General features: G+C 27.8%; 1 protein-coding gene across 1 annotated transcript; it reads right to left on the bottom strand.

Moving 5' to 3' along the window:
• Positions 1–943: 943 nt before the first annotated feature.
• Positions 944–5,295, bottom strand: LOC107993538 (trypsin alpha-3). Its single transcript, XM_017049998.2, has 5 exons — positions 5,125–5,295; positions 4,105–4,252; positions 3,016–3,151; positions 1,682–1,789; positions 944–1,327 (listed from the first exon to the last, which is right to left on the bottom strand). The coding sequence occupies exons 1-5, from the start codon at positions 5,201–5,203 to the stop codon at positions 1,031–1,033; spliced, it is 768 nt and encodes a 255-aa protein (XP_016905487.1). The 5' UTR covers positions 5,204–5,295; the 3' UTR covers positions 944–1,030.
• Positions 5,296–18,409: the final 13,114 nt, after the last annotated feature.

Below are 18,409 nucleotides of genomic sequence, written 5' to 3'. Positions count from 1 at the left end.
ATATTTTATTTTAATTTATTATAATATATTTATTTTTTATAATATATTTCATAATATATTTAGTAGTATTTTTATAGTATTTTTAGTAATATTTTTGTATTATTTTTATAATATTTTTATAACATTTTTATAGTATTTTTATATTATTTTTATATTGTTTTTGTAGTATTTTTATAATATTTTTAGTAGTATTATTAATAATATTTTTGTAGTATTTTTGTATTATTTTTATAATATTTTTTCAATATTTTTGTTGTATTTTTGTATTATTTTTATAGTATTTTTGCAATATTTTTGTTGTATTTTTGTTATATTTTTATAATATTTTTGTAGTATTTTGATAATATTTTTAGTAGTATTATTAATAATATTTTTGTAGTATTTTTGTATTATTTTTATAATATTTTTTCAATATTTTTGTTGTATTTTTGTATTATTTTTATAGTATTTTTGCAATATTTTTGTTGTATTTTTGTTATATTTTTATAATATTTTTGTAGTATTTTTATAACATTTTTATAGTATTTTTATATTTTTTTATATTATTTTTGTAGTATTTTTATAATATTTTTAGTAGTATTATTAATAATATTTTTGTAGTATTTTTGTTATATTTTTATAATATTTTTGTAGTATTTTTATAACATTTTTATAGTATTTTTATATTATTTTTATATTATTTTTGTAGTATTTTTATAATATTTTTAGTAGTATTATTAATAATATTTTTGTAGTATTTTTGTATTATTTTTATAATATTTTTTCAATATTTTTGTTGTATTTTTGTATTATTTTTATAGTATTTTTGCAATATTTTTGTTGTATTTTTGTTATATTTTTATAATATTTTTGTAGTATTTTTATAACATTTTTATAGTATTTTTATGATATTTTTATAGTATTTTTATAATATTTTAATAGTATTTTTATGATATTTTTATAATTTTTTTATAATTTTTTTATAATATTTTTAATAATTATTTTATATTTATATATCTGTATATAATTTAATTATATATGATTATATTTTTTATACTCCGCTATTACTCTTAATCCAAGACCGTAGATTTGCCACATTCGTATAAACGCCAGGATACTTTGGCTGAGCACATTTGTAACCCCATGACACTATGCCATAGAGGGTTCCTCCAGCCACCATAGGACCACCAGAATCACCTTGACAAGAATCCTTTCCACCTTGGGTGTAACCGGCACATATCATTCTATTTGTGATTGTGTTGTAATTCTTGTAGGCATTTTGGCATTCAGATCTGGCCACTATGGGAAGCGATACTTTCATCAAATGTGACGAAGTCGATCCTCCTTCCTATAATAAATATCGTATACGAGTTTTGAGAAATAAATTTTATTGAATTTTGAAATAAAAAATACGATGTCCATTCATTAAAAACAAAAATTGATATAAAAAGTAATGTTTTATATATTTTTTCTTGTTTGGATTATAACTTCAATATAATTCACCAATAATGTTAATTAAATATTGAGTAATAAAGTTGTACGAAAGTAAATTAAAAGCTAGGATAAAGAATTTGAGATTAAAAATAATTAAATTTTTCAACTTATTGATAAATCGTAAATAATTTTTCAAGTGAAAATGTGTTTCTATTTTCGATACGTTCGAGATAAAATAAATTAAAGATAAAATGACTCATTGATTTACCTTAAGTGCGCCCCACCCAGTTACGGTCACTATCGTTCCAGCTTTTGGTTCCGAGGTTGCGAGTTTTACAGGTTGGACATTCGAGTTTAATTGTATGGTGCCATCAACCTGGATCAGAATTTTCGTAATTTCAGAATTTCCATTAATTTCAACTTCAACTTCTCTGTCATTCTTTCGTGTAATTAAAGTGATATATGGCACATGATTGAAAAAAAATTTTCAAAGTTAAAAAATTATATTATTACTGATATCATATTGTGCAAAGATAAGGTGATCATAAATTATCGTATTAATTATCAACATTACTAATACCGGATGATTGACATTTTTCATTTTTTCTCTAAACGAACGATAAATATAGAAATATTAAAATAATGCGTGCAATGCATGCATTATTAAACTAATTTCATTCCATATCTTCATAATTTAATCACGAACAAGTACTTTTAATTATGATATGTTTGGAAATATATATATATATATATATATATATATATATATATATATATATATATTGTTGTTTCAATTAATATAAAATATGTTCATTTAAAATTTTAAGAATTCTAATTATATATTATTGAACATCTCATTCACTGTAATTTTTATATTTATTTTTCTTTTTTTTCTTTTTTTTTCTTTTTTTCTTTTATAACCACAATATTGTACAGTATCACTTTTTTTAATAATAAAAAAAAATAATTAAATTAATATTTAAAATTAAATTAAATTAAATCTGTCTACTTATAATAATCATTTTTGATTTTTGATTATTATTTCTCTTTTTTCCTATTTTTCTTTTTTTTTTTACATTAATACACGATATTAATGTAGAATATTATACATCATCATATATTTTTTCTTTCCACATATAGTGAGATTTACACACAAAAAGGAATAATATTAAATTAATTTTCCTTTCGAAAATTATTAAATTTTAAATTTATAAAATTTAAAATTTAAATATTAACACTGAATTATGCAGCGATCCTCACCTCTTAAAATCAAACATAAAAAAATATTTAAAATATATTGTTTAAATTTGATAAATAATAAATAAATTTGAGAATTCTCAAACAGTAAAATCTTTCTTAAAAATATTTCTTAAAAATATCAATGATCTGATCATATTATAAATCTATTGTAATAATAAATTCTAAAACCAAAAATTAAAAAAAAAGTTATATTATTACATTAGATTTTAAAAATATTCATAAGTTTTAAAAATATTATATTACCATATATATAAATGTATTATAAATATTAAAAACATTAATCTTATTAATATTGCTACAATATTATTATAATATATCTTTATTTCAATTTTTTTCACATACCTGTAAAAGAGCTATATCGTAATCAATAGTTTTAGAATTGTAGTTAGGATGTACAATGACTCTTTTCACGCCATAACGAGTGCCTTGATCTTTATTGCTATTACCTGCTCGTAGACTGTATCGACTGGCAGATGATCTGTAATTGAAACATCAAAATGCCAATGATTCCAAGTATTTTCTGTATACGTTTTTTGCATACACGGAAATACACATTATTTGTTTTGACAATAAATATGCGTATCATGTTTAACGATGTTATTGTTATTACATAATGGAAATCGGGATGGAATGCGAGTCGCAAAGCCAATTTAATATAATTTTATAATTTTCATAATTTAATATTAATCGCGAATCAATGAATATTCCGATCAATAGATGACAATGATATTTAACGAGATTCCATTATTCGAAAAAGAATTTCAATTTGAAAAATGATTATAAAAGTTTATAAAATGATTATAAAACATGTCACAATTATAGTAAAATTTTGAAACAATGTAGTCATCGAATATTAATTTTCGAATCGTCGATCGAAGATTATTTTTGACTCATATTTGAATTATAGATACCATGTGTATCATGAAAGAAACAAAAATGGGCGAATAAGAGTTAACACTATCAAAAGAATTAATACCACCACTTTCTTTATACAGAATGCAAATAATTGCTCATAAGAGAATTTTGAATTCTGAATTATTTTAATTTTTCCAATCCACAACAATATTGTTCTATGTGTTCTTCTTTTATAAAATTCTATTTTTCACCGAATCAATTTTCTTTTTTTTGCAAATATTCCGATCTTATCTATGCAAAGTATCGAAAATAAAATTTATTATTTATAAATAGAATTTCACAAAACTATAATGTTATAAACAAGATCTCATTGCTTTTCACAATAAACTTTGATTTTTGAATTTAATCACGAAAATGTTAAATTCCATCAAAAAGTTCGTTAAACATGATAAAAAACTTAGAGTTGAGATCACTAAATTTCGATTAAAAGATCTGTACACCATCAAAATAATAAATATTCACTGATATTCACAAGTTGCTTAACACAAACTGTTAACTTTTCATATTTGTTATTACGTTACGCAATGAGCCGCAGTGATGGCCCATTGAGAATTGATAACTGAAGCGCCACAAATGTGTCCCGAAGTTTGTAAACTGAGTTGGTGAGGATACTGACTTATGTCAGCCTCAGTCCCTCCGACGATTTGAGTATCCGGAAAAAATCCTATTAAATTAATACAATTTGTAATATATACAAATTAAATAATATATAAATAAATTAATATAAGATACATGAGACTTCTGGTCTCGATCGATCGCTTCAAAATCACCAAACAAAAATATTTTTGAAAACAAATGTCTTAAAATTTCGAAATTTATTAATTCTTTTTTATTTCATTCTTTTGTTATATACAGCAACTATATGTATTTTCACATATTAAAAAGAGTGTGCTTCGTTATGAAGTCTAGGATATTAAATTAATACGTATAAAATAAAAAAAAAATATCTGATATTTTTTCAAAGTACTTCTAAAATTTCAATTCAATATTTAATTTTAATCATGTTCGCGTTGCATAGCAATTCTTTTAAAATCACAAGTTATAATAAAAATCGGAATAAAATTGTAGAATTACTTACACAGTGAATTAATATCCTATAAAAAATTATCGATATTTTAAACTATCATAAAAAAATATCGTACGATCTTATTTTAAATAAAATATCGAATCAGTCATATTTTAAATTGTGGAATTTTTACCTTCGTAAATTCTCTGAATTCGATTTTTTCAAAGATATTTTTATATCGTGTAATAAATAGAAAAAATATTTTTCTTCATAAAAATTTAAAAAAACAAAAAACGAAAAATTATTTTCATGACTGAATCTACAAGAAAATTTAAATTTTAAATCTTCTCTTTGTAATGATCTTTCAAAATGTACGATTCTTTTCTCCAACTTTTTACTAAACTTTGAATATTAGAATTGAACAACGAAAATTCAAGAAAACGTAAAATTTAGTTAGTTAATGTTCTTTATTGTATGTAATATTTTTCGATGTATAGAAGAAATAAAGAATTCCTTTTACTTCTACTCACCGAGACAACTAGTAATGAAAACAAGATTGAAGATTAAAAGAAGATTGAAAGACAAAAAACCTCTAATATTAAGAAACATATTTTAAATTAATATAAAATTAATTTTATATTATTTTATTTTCTGATACAAAAAAGAAATTCTTACAAAAAAGAAATTCTTACAAAAAAGAAACAATGTGCAGCATTTTATAGGCAAACGATATCGCTAAAAAAAAGCTGTTTGATAAAAGCATCTGACGTAGAAAATATGATAGGATTTTTTTCAATATTTATCTCGATAAGAAATTTTTAATGATTTTGCTACAACGTACTCCTATATATATATGCGTTTTCTTATAGAATTTTTTCTTAATAGATTGCTGAAAAAATTAAAATTAAAATTGAAATTGATAGAAAATTTTTCTTCTGTTTTTTTCGTAAGTTATGAATTAGAAACTAATTAAAAAAACTCTAACGAACATAAAGAAGTATAAAAAAGAGATTTTATTTTTATCTTTCGTCATTTTTATTAAATTTCAAAAAAAAATTTTTTAAATTTCAAATTTTGAAGTTTCTAATACGTTTATTTAAAATATTTTCCATTATCTTATAATCTTAGAATCTTATATTAGATTCTTCTGGAATTATATTTTATGAATATGAATTGAATAGATATAAATACATGAAAAAATATATTTTAAGTAAGAAAAGAAACAAAATTATATTCGATAAAAATATGAAATCAAATAAAGAAATACCTATATTCACGTAGAAAGATAGAGTTTATTCCATCTGAATTAACACAAAATTCAATATTAAATTTTCTTTTTAACACTTTACGATGAATTTTCGTTACGAATCTCTTACTTGTATGTCAAAGAGAACGTGTGAACATCAAACGGTTTCATGCTCTCGAAACAGATTAAAGTGATCCTACTTCAACAAACTGAAGTGCAACTTTAATCTAAAGCGAGTTTTGACTTTGATACATATATATATCGTGTACGTCTTTTTCCTTTGTTTCCTTTATAATTATTTCTTTTTAGTAATCTACGCCGAAAATGATAAAGTAACGAATAAATCGCTCGTAATCAAAAAAGCAAGTTATATTTTAATTAAAAAGGAAGCTATATTGCAAGAGAATGGAATCCAATTAATTTTACTTTGGATATTTCGCAGAAAATAATCCTTCGATACGAATTTATTAGAACGATTAATTATTCTAAATCTTCTTCAAACATCAGTCTAATTCGTTTAAATTTACAATCGTAACTGTTCTCATTGCATATTATTAGCAACCAGGGACCGATTGCGCGTTTGCGACCGATCGTTAGAATTTGAAGGCTAATTGCACACGTTGATTTACACATTTTGTCGGCAAATATATGGATCGCTTGTCCCGCGATTAAACATCGAGAATTTCCGTATCAGGATTCAAATGGAATAAAGGGGAACCGTGTCACAACCGGTGGGTATTAGTTCGTAACAATTCTAAAAGTCAATTGTATAATTTGTCCACGGGGAACTTTGTTGCTCACTTTGCCACTAAATCCCAAATTGCGACTCGAATGAAATTATTTATGTTTTTTTTATTAATCATCTCGTGTATTATCAATCGGACGTTACATTTTTTTTCCTCAAATAAAACGTCAATTACATCGATTTCAACATTTTCTTAGAGATAAAAGTCGCATTGATTCACCAATATTGGCATATCGATCTCATTCGTTATATTTTATTTCGTTTCGATAAAAAAATAAAAGTCTGGATGGATTGCAATAAAAATATGTAGACTTTGTTCCGGAATATTTTAACCAATTGTTTTTACAACGTTTCAAAGCTTCGATTAAATTATATCAACTCTATCTCAGGATTCTAAAGGGTTAATTTTAGCTTTCCATCTCTCTAACATCTTTTACACCATCTTTTCTTCTTATCTTCCGCTACTAGTGAAACTACCGAACGTGATTATCGTTCATTACATTTCCACAGGTGTTCCGTGTCTAGTGCAGTCCACCAGATTTAATTATCATAATGGTATCCAAGAGAAGGAGCGAAATGAACGGATCTACATTTCTCTAGAAGCTTATCCTTATCCTTATTTTCGAGAAGAAATAGATTTTTCGTTTATCAATCGATCAGAGATATATATCAATCATGTCAAAGATTTTATTTATGATACAATAATCTGTTTTGCAAGCGAGAATGACTAGTACCGAACAATTGTATCTCTCTTAATCCTTTAATTAGATATTATTTTAATCTTTCATTAACGATATCCAAATTTTTTCATTGAACAATAGTAATAATGAGCAGTAATATTTCTCTAATGTTATCGCAATAATTTATCGTCATATATTACATTATCATATATATATATATATATATATATATATATATATATCATATATATCAGATTTTATCAGATATATATATATATCATATATATCAGATTTTATCAGATATATATATATATCATATATATCAGATTTTATCAGATATATACATATATATATATATATATATATATATATATCTGATAAAATCTAATTAATCAGATAGAAAAAGATTTTCTTTTTCTTTAATTACAATTTTGAAATCGATCGATTTAGATTATGATTTAGATTATAATTATTTTTTAATATTATTTAATATAATGAATGTTTGCGGAAATAATTATAGTATAGAATAGAAAGTATATAGAAATTACAAATTTGACAAAATTACATTAGTTTGATAGAAATAGATATACAAAAAATTAAAATTAAATTAGACAAAATTTTTTAAATACTTCAAGTTGATAATTCTGGTTCAATCAAGAGATTTTCCAATTTTATGATTAGATAAAATATATTTTTCTTGTATTAAAGATAATATCCATTTTGTTTGAAAAATCTATTAAGCAGAAACATTTTCTAAGAAAAAGAAATATTTTCTTCTATTAATGATTCTATTGGAAAATATAATAATAAATTAAATTCGTTTGATTTCTTTGATTGTTCTCGCATCATCTCATTAACCATCCAAGTGAAAAGGAAAATTAGGAAAATTAGTTTTCAACAATGGCGACCGAGCAATTTTCGAATTCCTCCAGGAAGCTCGATCAGTCCTCCCATTGACGTTTCGATCGTGAAAACTTTTAATCCGTAAAGAGAAAGGAATCGCGCGAATCTCTCATAGCTTTACCAGCAAAGATTCCATCGACATCGTCTGGTTCATTGCTAATTAATTAGTTTTCGATCAGACCGACTTTCGAATGGATGATCCGGTTTCTCTCTTCTTCTTTTTTTTCCTTTCTTTCTTTTTTTTCTCTCCCCTTCACTGATAACCCCTCTTAATCCGCGGTGGAAACTTCCCTAATAGAAATTCTTGCTGCGATTATTTCGCCGATGGAACGAGTTAAAAGCCAGACTTACGGTCGAGCGGAACGAGTCGCGCGTCTACCGGAAACGGAACGAAGAGACGAGGGATGTTCGGCCTTTAAGGAAACACTTTCGAAAGTTTGCGTTGAAAGCAGAAGTAGCTGGGTGAGATGGTTCTTAGTTGCTTTTGCTACGTTTGTTTTTAGAGCTCGTTTCACCAGGCGGTTGAGAACTGTTGAGTGGTGGGCTTAGAGATTTCCTACTTTTGGGTATTTTGATACTTGGTTGTTTACCGATCGCTTTACTTAAGATAATATCTAATTTAATCGTAATCGTGATTGGAATGCATACACTTTCTAAACTATTCGTGTCAATAATTGTTTATATTTGTTTGATTTTCAATAAAGTTACGTGAAAATGTATTTCTTATATACGAATATTTATTTCATTGTATATAAGTATCTCTGTAAATAGATTAATTGTTTTTAAAATTGTAGTAAGAAAAAATCAGAAACAAAAATAAAATAAAACAGATAAAGATCAGGTACTTCGAAACAAATTATATAAATCAATAAGTTTCTGTTCACAAATATTGCAATATAAAATAAGTACATGCAATATTAAATGAATATGATAAAACTTTTCTATCCAAAAACTTATTTTTAATATTTTGCTCCAATTCTGAGGTACAGTAATACAAATATATAACCTTATTAAACTAAAGTATAATATACAGTCAAAAACTCAATAAAGTTATATATAAATTTCACTTATTTTCTTCTTTTTTAAATCTAAATTATGAAAGCAACCTTTTAATATTAAAAAGTTAAAAGAAACTTAGATTAGATTAAGAAAAAAAAAGATTCCTTAAATTTTAAGGGACAAAGTGATATTGGAATTTTTTTTAATCTTGATCTCAACGAAGCTGAACGCGTCAAAATCCCACTAAATATATTCCCCATCGAGGAAATGGATTTGGCTTGCTCGCATAGCAATATCTTTAAGATTTAGCAAACCGTGCCGGATCAAATGTAATACCACGACTGCACGACAGCAGGCAGCGTTGTCTACTTATACACCATATTTCGAGGATTGTTACGACGGGGTGAAAGAGTAGCACGACAGGCTGTGCACTCGCCGACATCGGCCGCCATCGTCGATTAACATATAAATCAAATCTCCGCCAGTGCGGAGAATCCACCCTTCCAACCGCCCTCGTGCCCGACCAACCATCCCCCTGCCCCTTCTCACCGGATTTTGCTGATCCTGCGTAAGATACGTGTCCCCGCCAGCCTGTGCTCATCCTTGGGAATCGCGCGCAACTTTCGTTCCACTCGTTGAGAACCCGAGACTAGTCCCGATACACCTCCCTAAAACTTCTCTGAGATTCTCGTTGCCCTGATTGAATATGTCACGGGGAGGAAACCAGCTGTCTATCAAGGAATCGAAGCGACTTTCGCGCGAAAGTTCTTTCGAGCAACTTTTCTTGTGTCGAGCGTTTTTATAAAAGACGTATAATTCAGTTTCTCTCTCTCTCTTTTTTTTTTAATTGCATCGATGAACGAATCATTTTCAAAGATATGAACAATTTGGGGAAAGAAATAGAATTTGTAATTTATTTGTAGAAATATGTTATATTATAATGATAAAACAAAATTGAAAAATGAGGTCGAAGAGATACTATTGAAACAACAGCAGCATATCGTCAAACGATGATGTTAAAATGAAAACAAAGAGATTTAAAACGAAATTGTCAATATTGGGCGAAATCGAGTGGGCTAAAGCTATTGATATCGAAGCTGTGAGAATTTCCCGATAGCTCGAAACGAGAATCGACAAAAAATTGGCAGTGCAATTCGAACGGAAGGAAAAGGATGCACCACGGTTCGTTTCTTTTTCCAGGCAAGATGTGTGACCAAGCCGTAAGTCCACCGTGAAAGGGCTAACGAGTGCAATCCTGAAAGACTTCTTCGTCTAACCGCCACCGCTTTTTTCCTTGCTGCTTCCTACTACCACTTCCTGTTTCTTTTCCCGAACTCTGTCTTCCCTCCGTTTACTCATCGTTTTCATTCGTCGAACAACTTCGTCTACTGATTGTCAATATTGAAGATTTCAACGTGATTGCTATAGAACAGCTGCCACATAATATAATTTCATTTCAAGATGTCATCCAAGATATCTGAGTTTTATCGATTAGAAACGATGACATTCGTTTATATGTTTTTATATAAAAATTAATATTCGAATTCTTCTAAGATCTGAAATAACTTTATACGATAATATTTATTAGATTTACTTAAATGTTTCAATACTTATGGAAGCAAGTTTACCTCGTGTAATACAGAATATATTACTCATAAAATTCGTGTCTATCTAAAACTTGAATTGTTATACATTATTCTTTCGTACTATAATTTCAATTTCTTCCTCCAACTCGCTCGTTCCTCCATCTGGAAGCGATCCATCGATGTAATCACCGTTCAAAGAGTTTAAAGCGGTAATTTCGTTCAAACTTTCACGAGTAAATATTTAAATTTTCGCAACACTTTTTGAACAACGTGTTGAAAAGAGCTGTTGAAAATCAACACGTTGCAAATCATCTTCGCTAGTTTTGCGAGTATCGTACGTATAATTAAATACGAGTCAGTTAAAACGGAAATGTAAATTATGCCATCTGAAAAACACGTGATCTGTATATAAAAACTTTCTTGTCAAATTCCTATAATAGTCTCGTACATAAGAACGCGTTATATATTGGATGGAGCCGGATACATAATTAGCCTCTGCGATTGTATCAAAGTCTTCGAAGGCGCGAGGATTATCGTGAACCTGATTGCATTCGAGCTTTGTGCCGCAATTTGGATTTCCCCTCCACCCACTTCCGTTTCCTGCCTCGATGAGACTGTGCAATACTTCCGAAGCGTCGTACAGAACTTCCTTCCTTATTAAACTGTCCAATAAATTGAATAAAATGAAACAGAACGAACAGGAAAACCATGAGATCTCGAATTTCAATCTTTTTGGATTGATGGATAAAGGAAATATCAATAATTTGACTTAAAAAAAAAAGGAATTAATATTATTATTTTATTTTACTCGTTGTTAAGTTATATTATTGGTCATCTTGTATGATAGATTACATGTTGCAAGTTATTTCTAGAATATACTTGAGAGGTCCTCCATCTCAGGATCCCTAACACTTGCAGAATCCATTTAATGTAACAATCCTCTTAGTACGTAGGTTTGATTGAAATCAAGATCACTTAGATGTCTAGTATCTCAGGATCTTCTCTGCATTGGAATCAACTTGGCACCAGTGGTATGGATATCTTTGATTCCAAAACCCTATCTAAATGATATTCTTGATACCATAACACTTCCAGAATATCATCCAACATCTTTTAATAAAGTATAAATTTCTCGGTATTATTATTATTATTATTATTATTTGCTTCAAAATATGATCGTATTGATTGAAAGATGGAAAATTTTAAATTCCAAAAATTTTACGACAAAAATCTTTTTTTAAATAAATTATTTATTCGAGCATATTATTCGTTAAATTCTGCCGCCAAGTGATCAAGACTAAATAAACACACGTGCAGCTGCACTCGTGGCGCAGTTTGTTGCTAAAGTTTAAACAGAGTTTAAGATTCAAACTCTTATTTTGCGGTGCATCTGTTCCACAAAAGACAGAGGGAATTTATTACATTCGCAAACTCGACTCTCTGTGCGAGATGCATACTATTTTCCCTCCAACACGTACAAGCCTTAATACGTGAACGTCATAAAAAGCGTAACGATAAAGTAATAAAAAAAAAAGAAAAAGAAGAAGAAGAAGAAAAAGGAAATACCGGCGTCATTCGTTTTTAAAAAAGTAAAAAAAGAAAGAAAGAAAGACTTGTGAATAATAAAGTGGGTTAAAAAATTGATCCCATGCCAATGATCGCCTCTCCCACAATGTATTATTATATTTATTGAAAAATCAATCAATTGATCCAATTCATTTATTTTGCCTTAATCTTTATTCGATTCTTTTTTAAAGAAAATTTTCTAAAACAATTTCACACTATTCGTTTAATAATTTATTATTAAATTATAATATTATATTAAAATCTCAACTGCTATATAATCAATATCCTCTTATTCTATCTTCTTAAAGAATAATAAAAACTGAATTACTGAAACGTCAATATCGTGTTATTACATAGAAACAAAAGAGGAAGGAAACGCTCGTGAAATGTAATCCAAGGAAAGTAACGGAAGCGAGTGATCCGAAAATGTCACTGATTATTAAAAGCGGAAGGAAGGGGGAGAGAACACTCGTGAATATATCGTTTCAGAAGCCCGGAGAAACTTTGCGGCAAACTTGGCGTTCGAGGCGCGATACGAAAATTACACGACGAAATAATAAATCAAAGGCAAGAGAAACGGCGGATGGTGGAACGGAGAATGGTTGATGGCGCGGAGAGGGATGCGGGGCGGAGGATGAAAAAAGGAAGCGTGGAACGTGTCGCCTGTAGGTGAAAGGAGCTGCGTCAAGGGAAATAGTAAGTTTACGGGCGGTGTGCTCGCAGAGGCGGACGAAAAGTTCCGGGAAAACAATGACAAAATAAAACGGCGTAACGTATGTACCCACGTTGCGCGAGAGCCTTGGGCGTTTCTTCCATCCCTCCCTTCTTCCTAGCTCCCTCTCCGCTCCAACGTGTCACCGTACAACCCCTTCCGAATGTTGGCAGTAGTCTGAGGAGAGGAGGGGGAGATATAGAAATTGTAAGTAAAATTCAACGACGGTACACGAGGATAGAACGGTCTGAAAAGATGTGAAGTCAAGTTTCGGGGGTAATTCGTAACTGAAAATACCCCTTCAAATTCAGTTTCCGTGACGGGAAAGCGTGCTCGGCGTTCCGTGCTCCCTGTCAAACTGTCAAAGGGATAAATGCTAAATGCTTCGTCCCTTTGTTGCACGCTCGTCCCTTTGAATTTTCTTCAATTTGATTAGCGCTCGAACGGATTAAGTCGAAGGATACGTGAGAGATATTATTGAGATTTCATAGAACTTATTCTATATCTCGTTTGGGATTCGAAAGCTTTTGCAAGTGTGATAAATTCAAATTCGTTTAAAAAGTTTATCTTTTTCACTTGAAACGGGTCATCTGAATATGTCTCGGTTATTATTGATTAGGAAAAAATATGTCTGATATGCGTGGTATCGAGGGGCGTATAATTTCATGTGAATAATTTTTTGATAGATGATTTGAGATTCGTACATTTCATTATTTGTTTTGTATATATAATTATTATTGTTAGCAATTTGTACTATACTTTATCCATTTGATAACTTGTAATTTCCAAACTGTGTCATTCAAAAAGAGAAATAGATGATCGATATGGTTTGTACATTTGTATCGAATTATGAGAGAAGTATTTTTGAAATACAGAAACATTTTCTGAACGTGCTAAATCCTTCCAATCTGTCTTTACAAAGAATGAATAAAATATTTGATCGTTCATAAAATAAATTATTTTGCAATTGAATAACTTTCAATTATAGATTAATTATTTCATAAAAGAAATATATCATTCTGTTTGAAAAAATAAAATTGACCTTTATCATACGATTGATGACTGTGTTCATCAATCAAAAAACTAATTGCATTAAATTATCTTGCACTCTCGACACGATACAAATTTTTTTTTCATCATCAACCTGTTTTAAGCGCTGTATATACTAATTAGAAAAAAAAATAACGAAATTTGATAATTTCATCCATATGATCAATACGATATGCACGATTTGAATATATTCGATTCACAATAAGAGGATAATCTTATCGATCTGGTGACGTCTCGCGGTTATTTACACCGTGAATGATTAAAGCGAGTAGTTTATAATACAGCCTTTGGCTCTGGTACGCTAAAACAATACGTTATTGTAAGTGCAACGGCCTTCGTTACATCTCGCCCCTGGGCAATCAGCTTTTACATTTTTGTTTCACGTATTGTCCATTGTACGCCACGCATATTTATGAAAATGTCGGAATTTTTTTTTAAATGCGCTATGTACGCAACAAACGCTTTCTCTCTTTATTACTGTCTACACGAATTTTTTAGTCGAGCAGGATAGTAGGGAAAGTGAAATCAAAGCAAAGCGTAAATTATAGAATTGGATTGTTTCTTTCGGCATCCACTTCAGCAAAACTTTATATTTTTATAAAATTTTAATTGTATCTTTAATTAATTAACCCATATGTGTAATTTTCTGATACACGTTTTGGAGAATAATCGTGTGTTCTTCTGTACGAGATTTTCTTTACTTTGTTATTAAATCTCATTGTCGGTTATATTAATTTAAAATTAATCGAATCTTTTATTAATATTTTTTTGTATCGATCATATTTGTATCATATCTATGAATAAAATAGTAACATTGATTTCGATTTTTTTATAAGTAGATAAAAATATTCGACTAATATATTGCAATTTTATTAAAATCGTTTGAAACAAATTTTTCATCTGGAAAAAAATTTTAAAGAAAAAGACATTTAAATCAATGTCTAATATGCAAATGTTGCAAACGTAGTACCCTTTCTATTATATTAATTATTAAAGCTTCAAACAACGATCCTTCTTTCCACCTGGAAAGAATATTCCTCCACAATTTTCTCTCTTCGCAACTTGTAAAGATTCTCACGCACATAGCCGTTGAAACAAAGAAAGTAGGTAGAAAAATCGATGAAATTATACATAAATAACGAAGACACAGTCTCTTCGGGAGCGTTGATTTACTTGATTTACCGTTAATAATTTAATATGCTTTCATCGTATAATTTTTCCTCGAAGAATTTCTTTTCACTCGAAGAAAGTATACAAATTCATGCAAAATCTATTCATAAACAATTATTAACCTATATTATTAAGTAAATATATATATAAATTTCTCAATAATTTCTTATTAAGAATAACAATTTTTGTTTATATTATAAATTTGAAAGAATTATAAAAATGACGAATACAAAGAAAATAAAATAAAATATGATAATATCGAATAATTATTTACAAAAAGCTACCATTTTCTGATCTTGATAATTTTTTATAATATTTCGTCAAGATTATATCGAATACCATTTAATTTGCCAATCATTGTTATTAAAATGTTATTAACAAAAATGTTTCTTCAAAAGTTAGTTTAGATTAAATAAGTTTTAATTAGATTTTGCTACGGACAATTGATGGTCTCATGGCGGTTAGATTAAGAAAACTAAATTCAAAGCCTAATGCAAACCATTAAATCAGTTAAATCAGTTAAACGAGTTTTTACTTAATTTTAATTTCAAATAGAATTAAACTTAAAATTAACAAGAATATTTAATTTCTAATTTCATTGTTTAGATTGACAAACAACGTGATGATCCTGGCAACGTATTGAAAAAAAAAATCATCGTGCACATGGTATCTTTACATAAATATTCACCTAATACTTCTAAGAAATATAACGATCAATAATAAAAAAAAAAAAGCAAAAACAAATTTTTAAAAATTTTCAAAATTTCGATTAATTACGTACCTTTATTAGTAAGAAACCCCCGTAAGTGGGGGAGGCACAATGACAAAGGAGCTTTCGTCGGATGCAAGTCCTATAGTCCAGTTTATACCGCGACAACGAGGGTATTGGAACAACGAACGACACGTATAACTACGGAATTCCTGGTAGCATGGTCGCATAACGGAATTTCTGCTCTTTCCCGCAACCGGGATGTCGCGACGCGTCGTAACGACCAGGTAAACTTTTAATACGGAATTCCTCACGCGGAGGCGCCACTGCGCTGATAGTCTCTTGCTCAACGCAAATGGATAGGGAATTAACTTGGCTTAAACTTGGACCAACATAGTAATTAAAATGACCGACCCTCCCCCAATGTGTCTCTTTTTAAAACGGATTAAAACCGCTTTATATACGCGAATCGAAGAATTGAGAAATAGGGGATGTAGGAGGAGAAAGGATTGCTTATGGTTAAGTAAAGAAGTTTGTGACGAAACGAAGATTTAAGAGACAAGAGACGTACTTTATTGAAATACAAAAGAGCTGTTGCATCCTTTCAAGTTCGTATCTTTTTTAATCTACATTTAATTTTCATTCTATTAATTGAATAGTTATCATTCATTTTAAACTTACTAAAATGATAAGAAATGTTATATATTAGGATTTAATTAATCAACATATAGGTATAATAAATATAAACAAAATTATACGTAGTATATTATTGTTTGTTAAAATTAGCTAAAATAATATACAATAGATGAATATAATGATGTGCAAATATTTTTAAATATTTTTTCAAGATCTATACATTTATATTATTATTGAAATATCAAATGGTTCAATTATTTGTTGAAATTAATTCATCTAATACAAATTATAGAAACAAACAATTATAAAATTTGACGTATATAAATTCAATATAATTAATAATATTACCATTTAACTTATTTCTATTTCATTTATATCGATATCCAAACACCAAATTATAAAAATTTATAATTTTGATATAAATATTAAATATTAATGATTATTAAAGATAGAAAATAAATACGTTTTCTTTAGACAATATCAAGTAAATTGTCTCTTCGTATCGTATAAAGAGTTAATGTCTTAAGTTAAGTTTTTAATGCCTTGAGATAGTCAACAGAACTGGTCGTTAACCAAATATATTCGCAGAGATCTGAATAATTTCCGCGTTTAAACTTTGCGTACTACGGAATTTAGACTTTTATGGCCATTTTGGTATATGAGCTAACCGCTACTTTTTGGCGTGTTCGTTGAAATCCTATTTAGAAACTGATTCGTACGAAGACAGATATCATATTTATTATCGTGTCGCATAATATTCGTGCATATAATCATTATTTATTACCGCCGCATTATCCGAATTTAAGCCGGCAATGTTGTTTTCAGACGTTGAGCTTTGCCAAGATTCCATTTTATATTATACAAGCGAAAAAGAAACTAAATTGCATTCGTATATAATTTATAGTGTAGACATTCTATCGAGAATTGCATTTGCATTCTATAGTAGCCTCGATTAACCAAACATCGTTTTTTAAGATTTAATAACACGACTCGATATCTTTCGTTATTAAATTTCTTTTTGCTTCGATGAAATTTCTCTTCGAAAAGTGTTTTTCACCATGATTGATTTAAATAAATATCATTTTCCATTTGTTGTTTAATTACAAAATTTAGAGAATTTCTTTTAGTAGTTATTTTAAAATAACTATTTACAAAAAAAAATCATTCTTCGATGATGATTTTTTAATATGTTTATTTGATACTTGAGTCGTTGCTCGTTAAAAATTTATTAACAAAAATATTTCTTCGAAACGGTTTAAATTAGATTATACCAGATTAAGTTTAATCTTAGAATTAATTGATGATTTCTGATTTAATAATTTATAATTTAATAATTTATAGTAGGTTTTTAAATTTAAATAAAATTAATAAGTTCTTAATAATTTTAATAAACAACGACTACCAAATAAATCTTTTTTACAGTATTTCAATATTCGATATACGATAATGTTGACAACATATTAAAAAATCATTGAAATCGGATGATATTTTTTTTATTAAATATTTGTTGACCATTAAATAATAAATCTCTGTGTGTTATTTTTGTGTAAATACGGAAAAAATAAAAACAATATTTTCATTGATTTTTCATAAAAAAATTTATAATACTTTATTTTATCGTTACAAAATATGTTTTTAATCATTTCTCTATGTTATTTTCTATTATATAACATTTGTTTAATAGATAAAAATTTATTTACAAAATTTATAAAATTCGCATTATAGAATTAATGAAGATCGCAAGTGTATTGTATAATTATACAAATCCAATGGTACATGCTATTCATAATTTGCTTTGTGTAATTGACAATTG

Source organism: Apis cerana, linkage group LG6 (assembly GCF_029169275.1).
Source record: "Apis cerana isolate GH-2021 linkage group LG6, AcerK_1.0, whole genome shotgun sequence".
NCBI lineage: Eukaryota > Metazoa > Arthropoda > Insecta > Hymenoptera > Apidae > Apis > Apis cerana.
This window is presented reverse-complemented; position numbering and strand designations above follow the sequence as displayed.

What these genes read in the sequence shown, in the direction of transcription:
- LOC107993538 (XM_017049998.2), bottom strand. Translation starts at nt 5,203, where the DNA reads ATGTTTCTTAATATTAGAGGTTTTTTGTCTTTCAATCTTCTTTTAATC. An exon ending in ACGATATAGCTCTTTTACAG is followed by an intron (nt 1,790 to 3,015) that starts GTATGTGAAAAA and finishes ATTCTGATCCAG; the next exon opens with GTTGATGGCACCATACAATT. An exon ending in CTGGGTGGGGCGCACTTAAG is followed by an intron (nt 1,328 to 1,681) that starts GTAAATCAATGA and finishes TATTTATTATAG; the next exon opens with GAAGGAGGATCGACTTCGTC.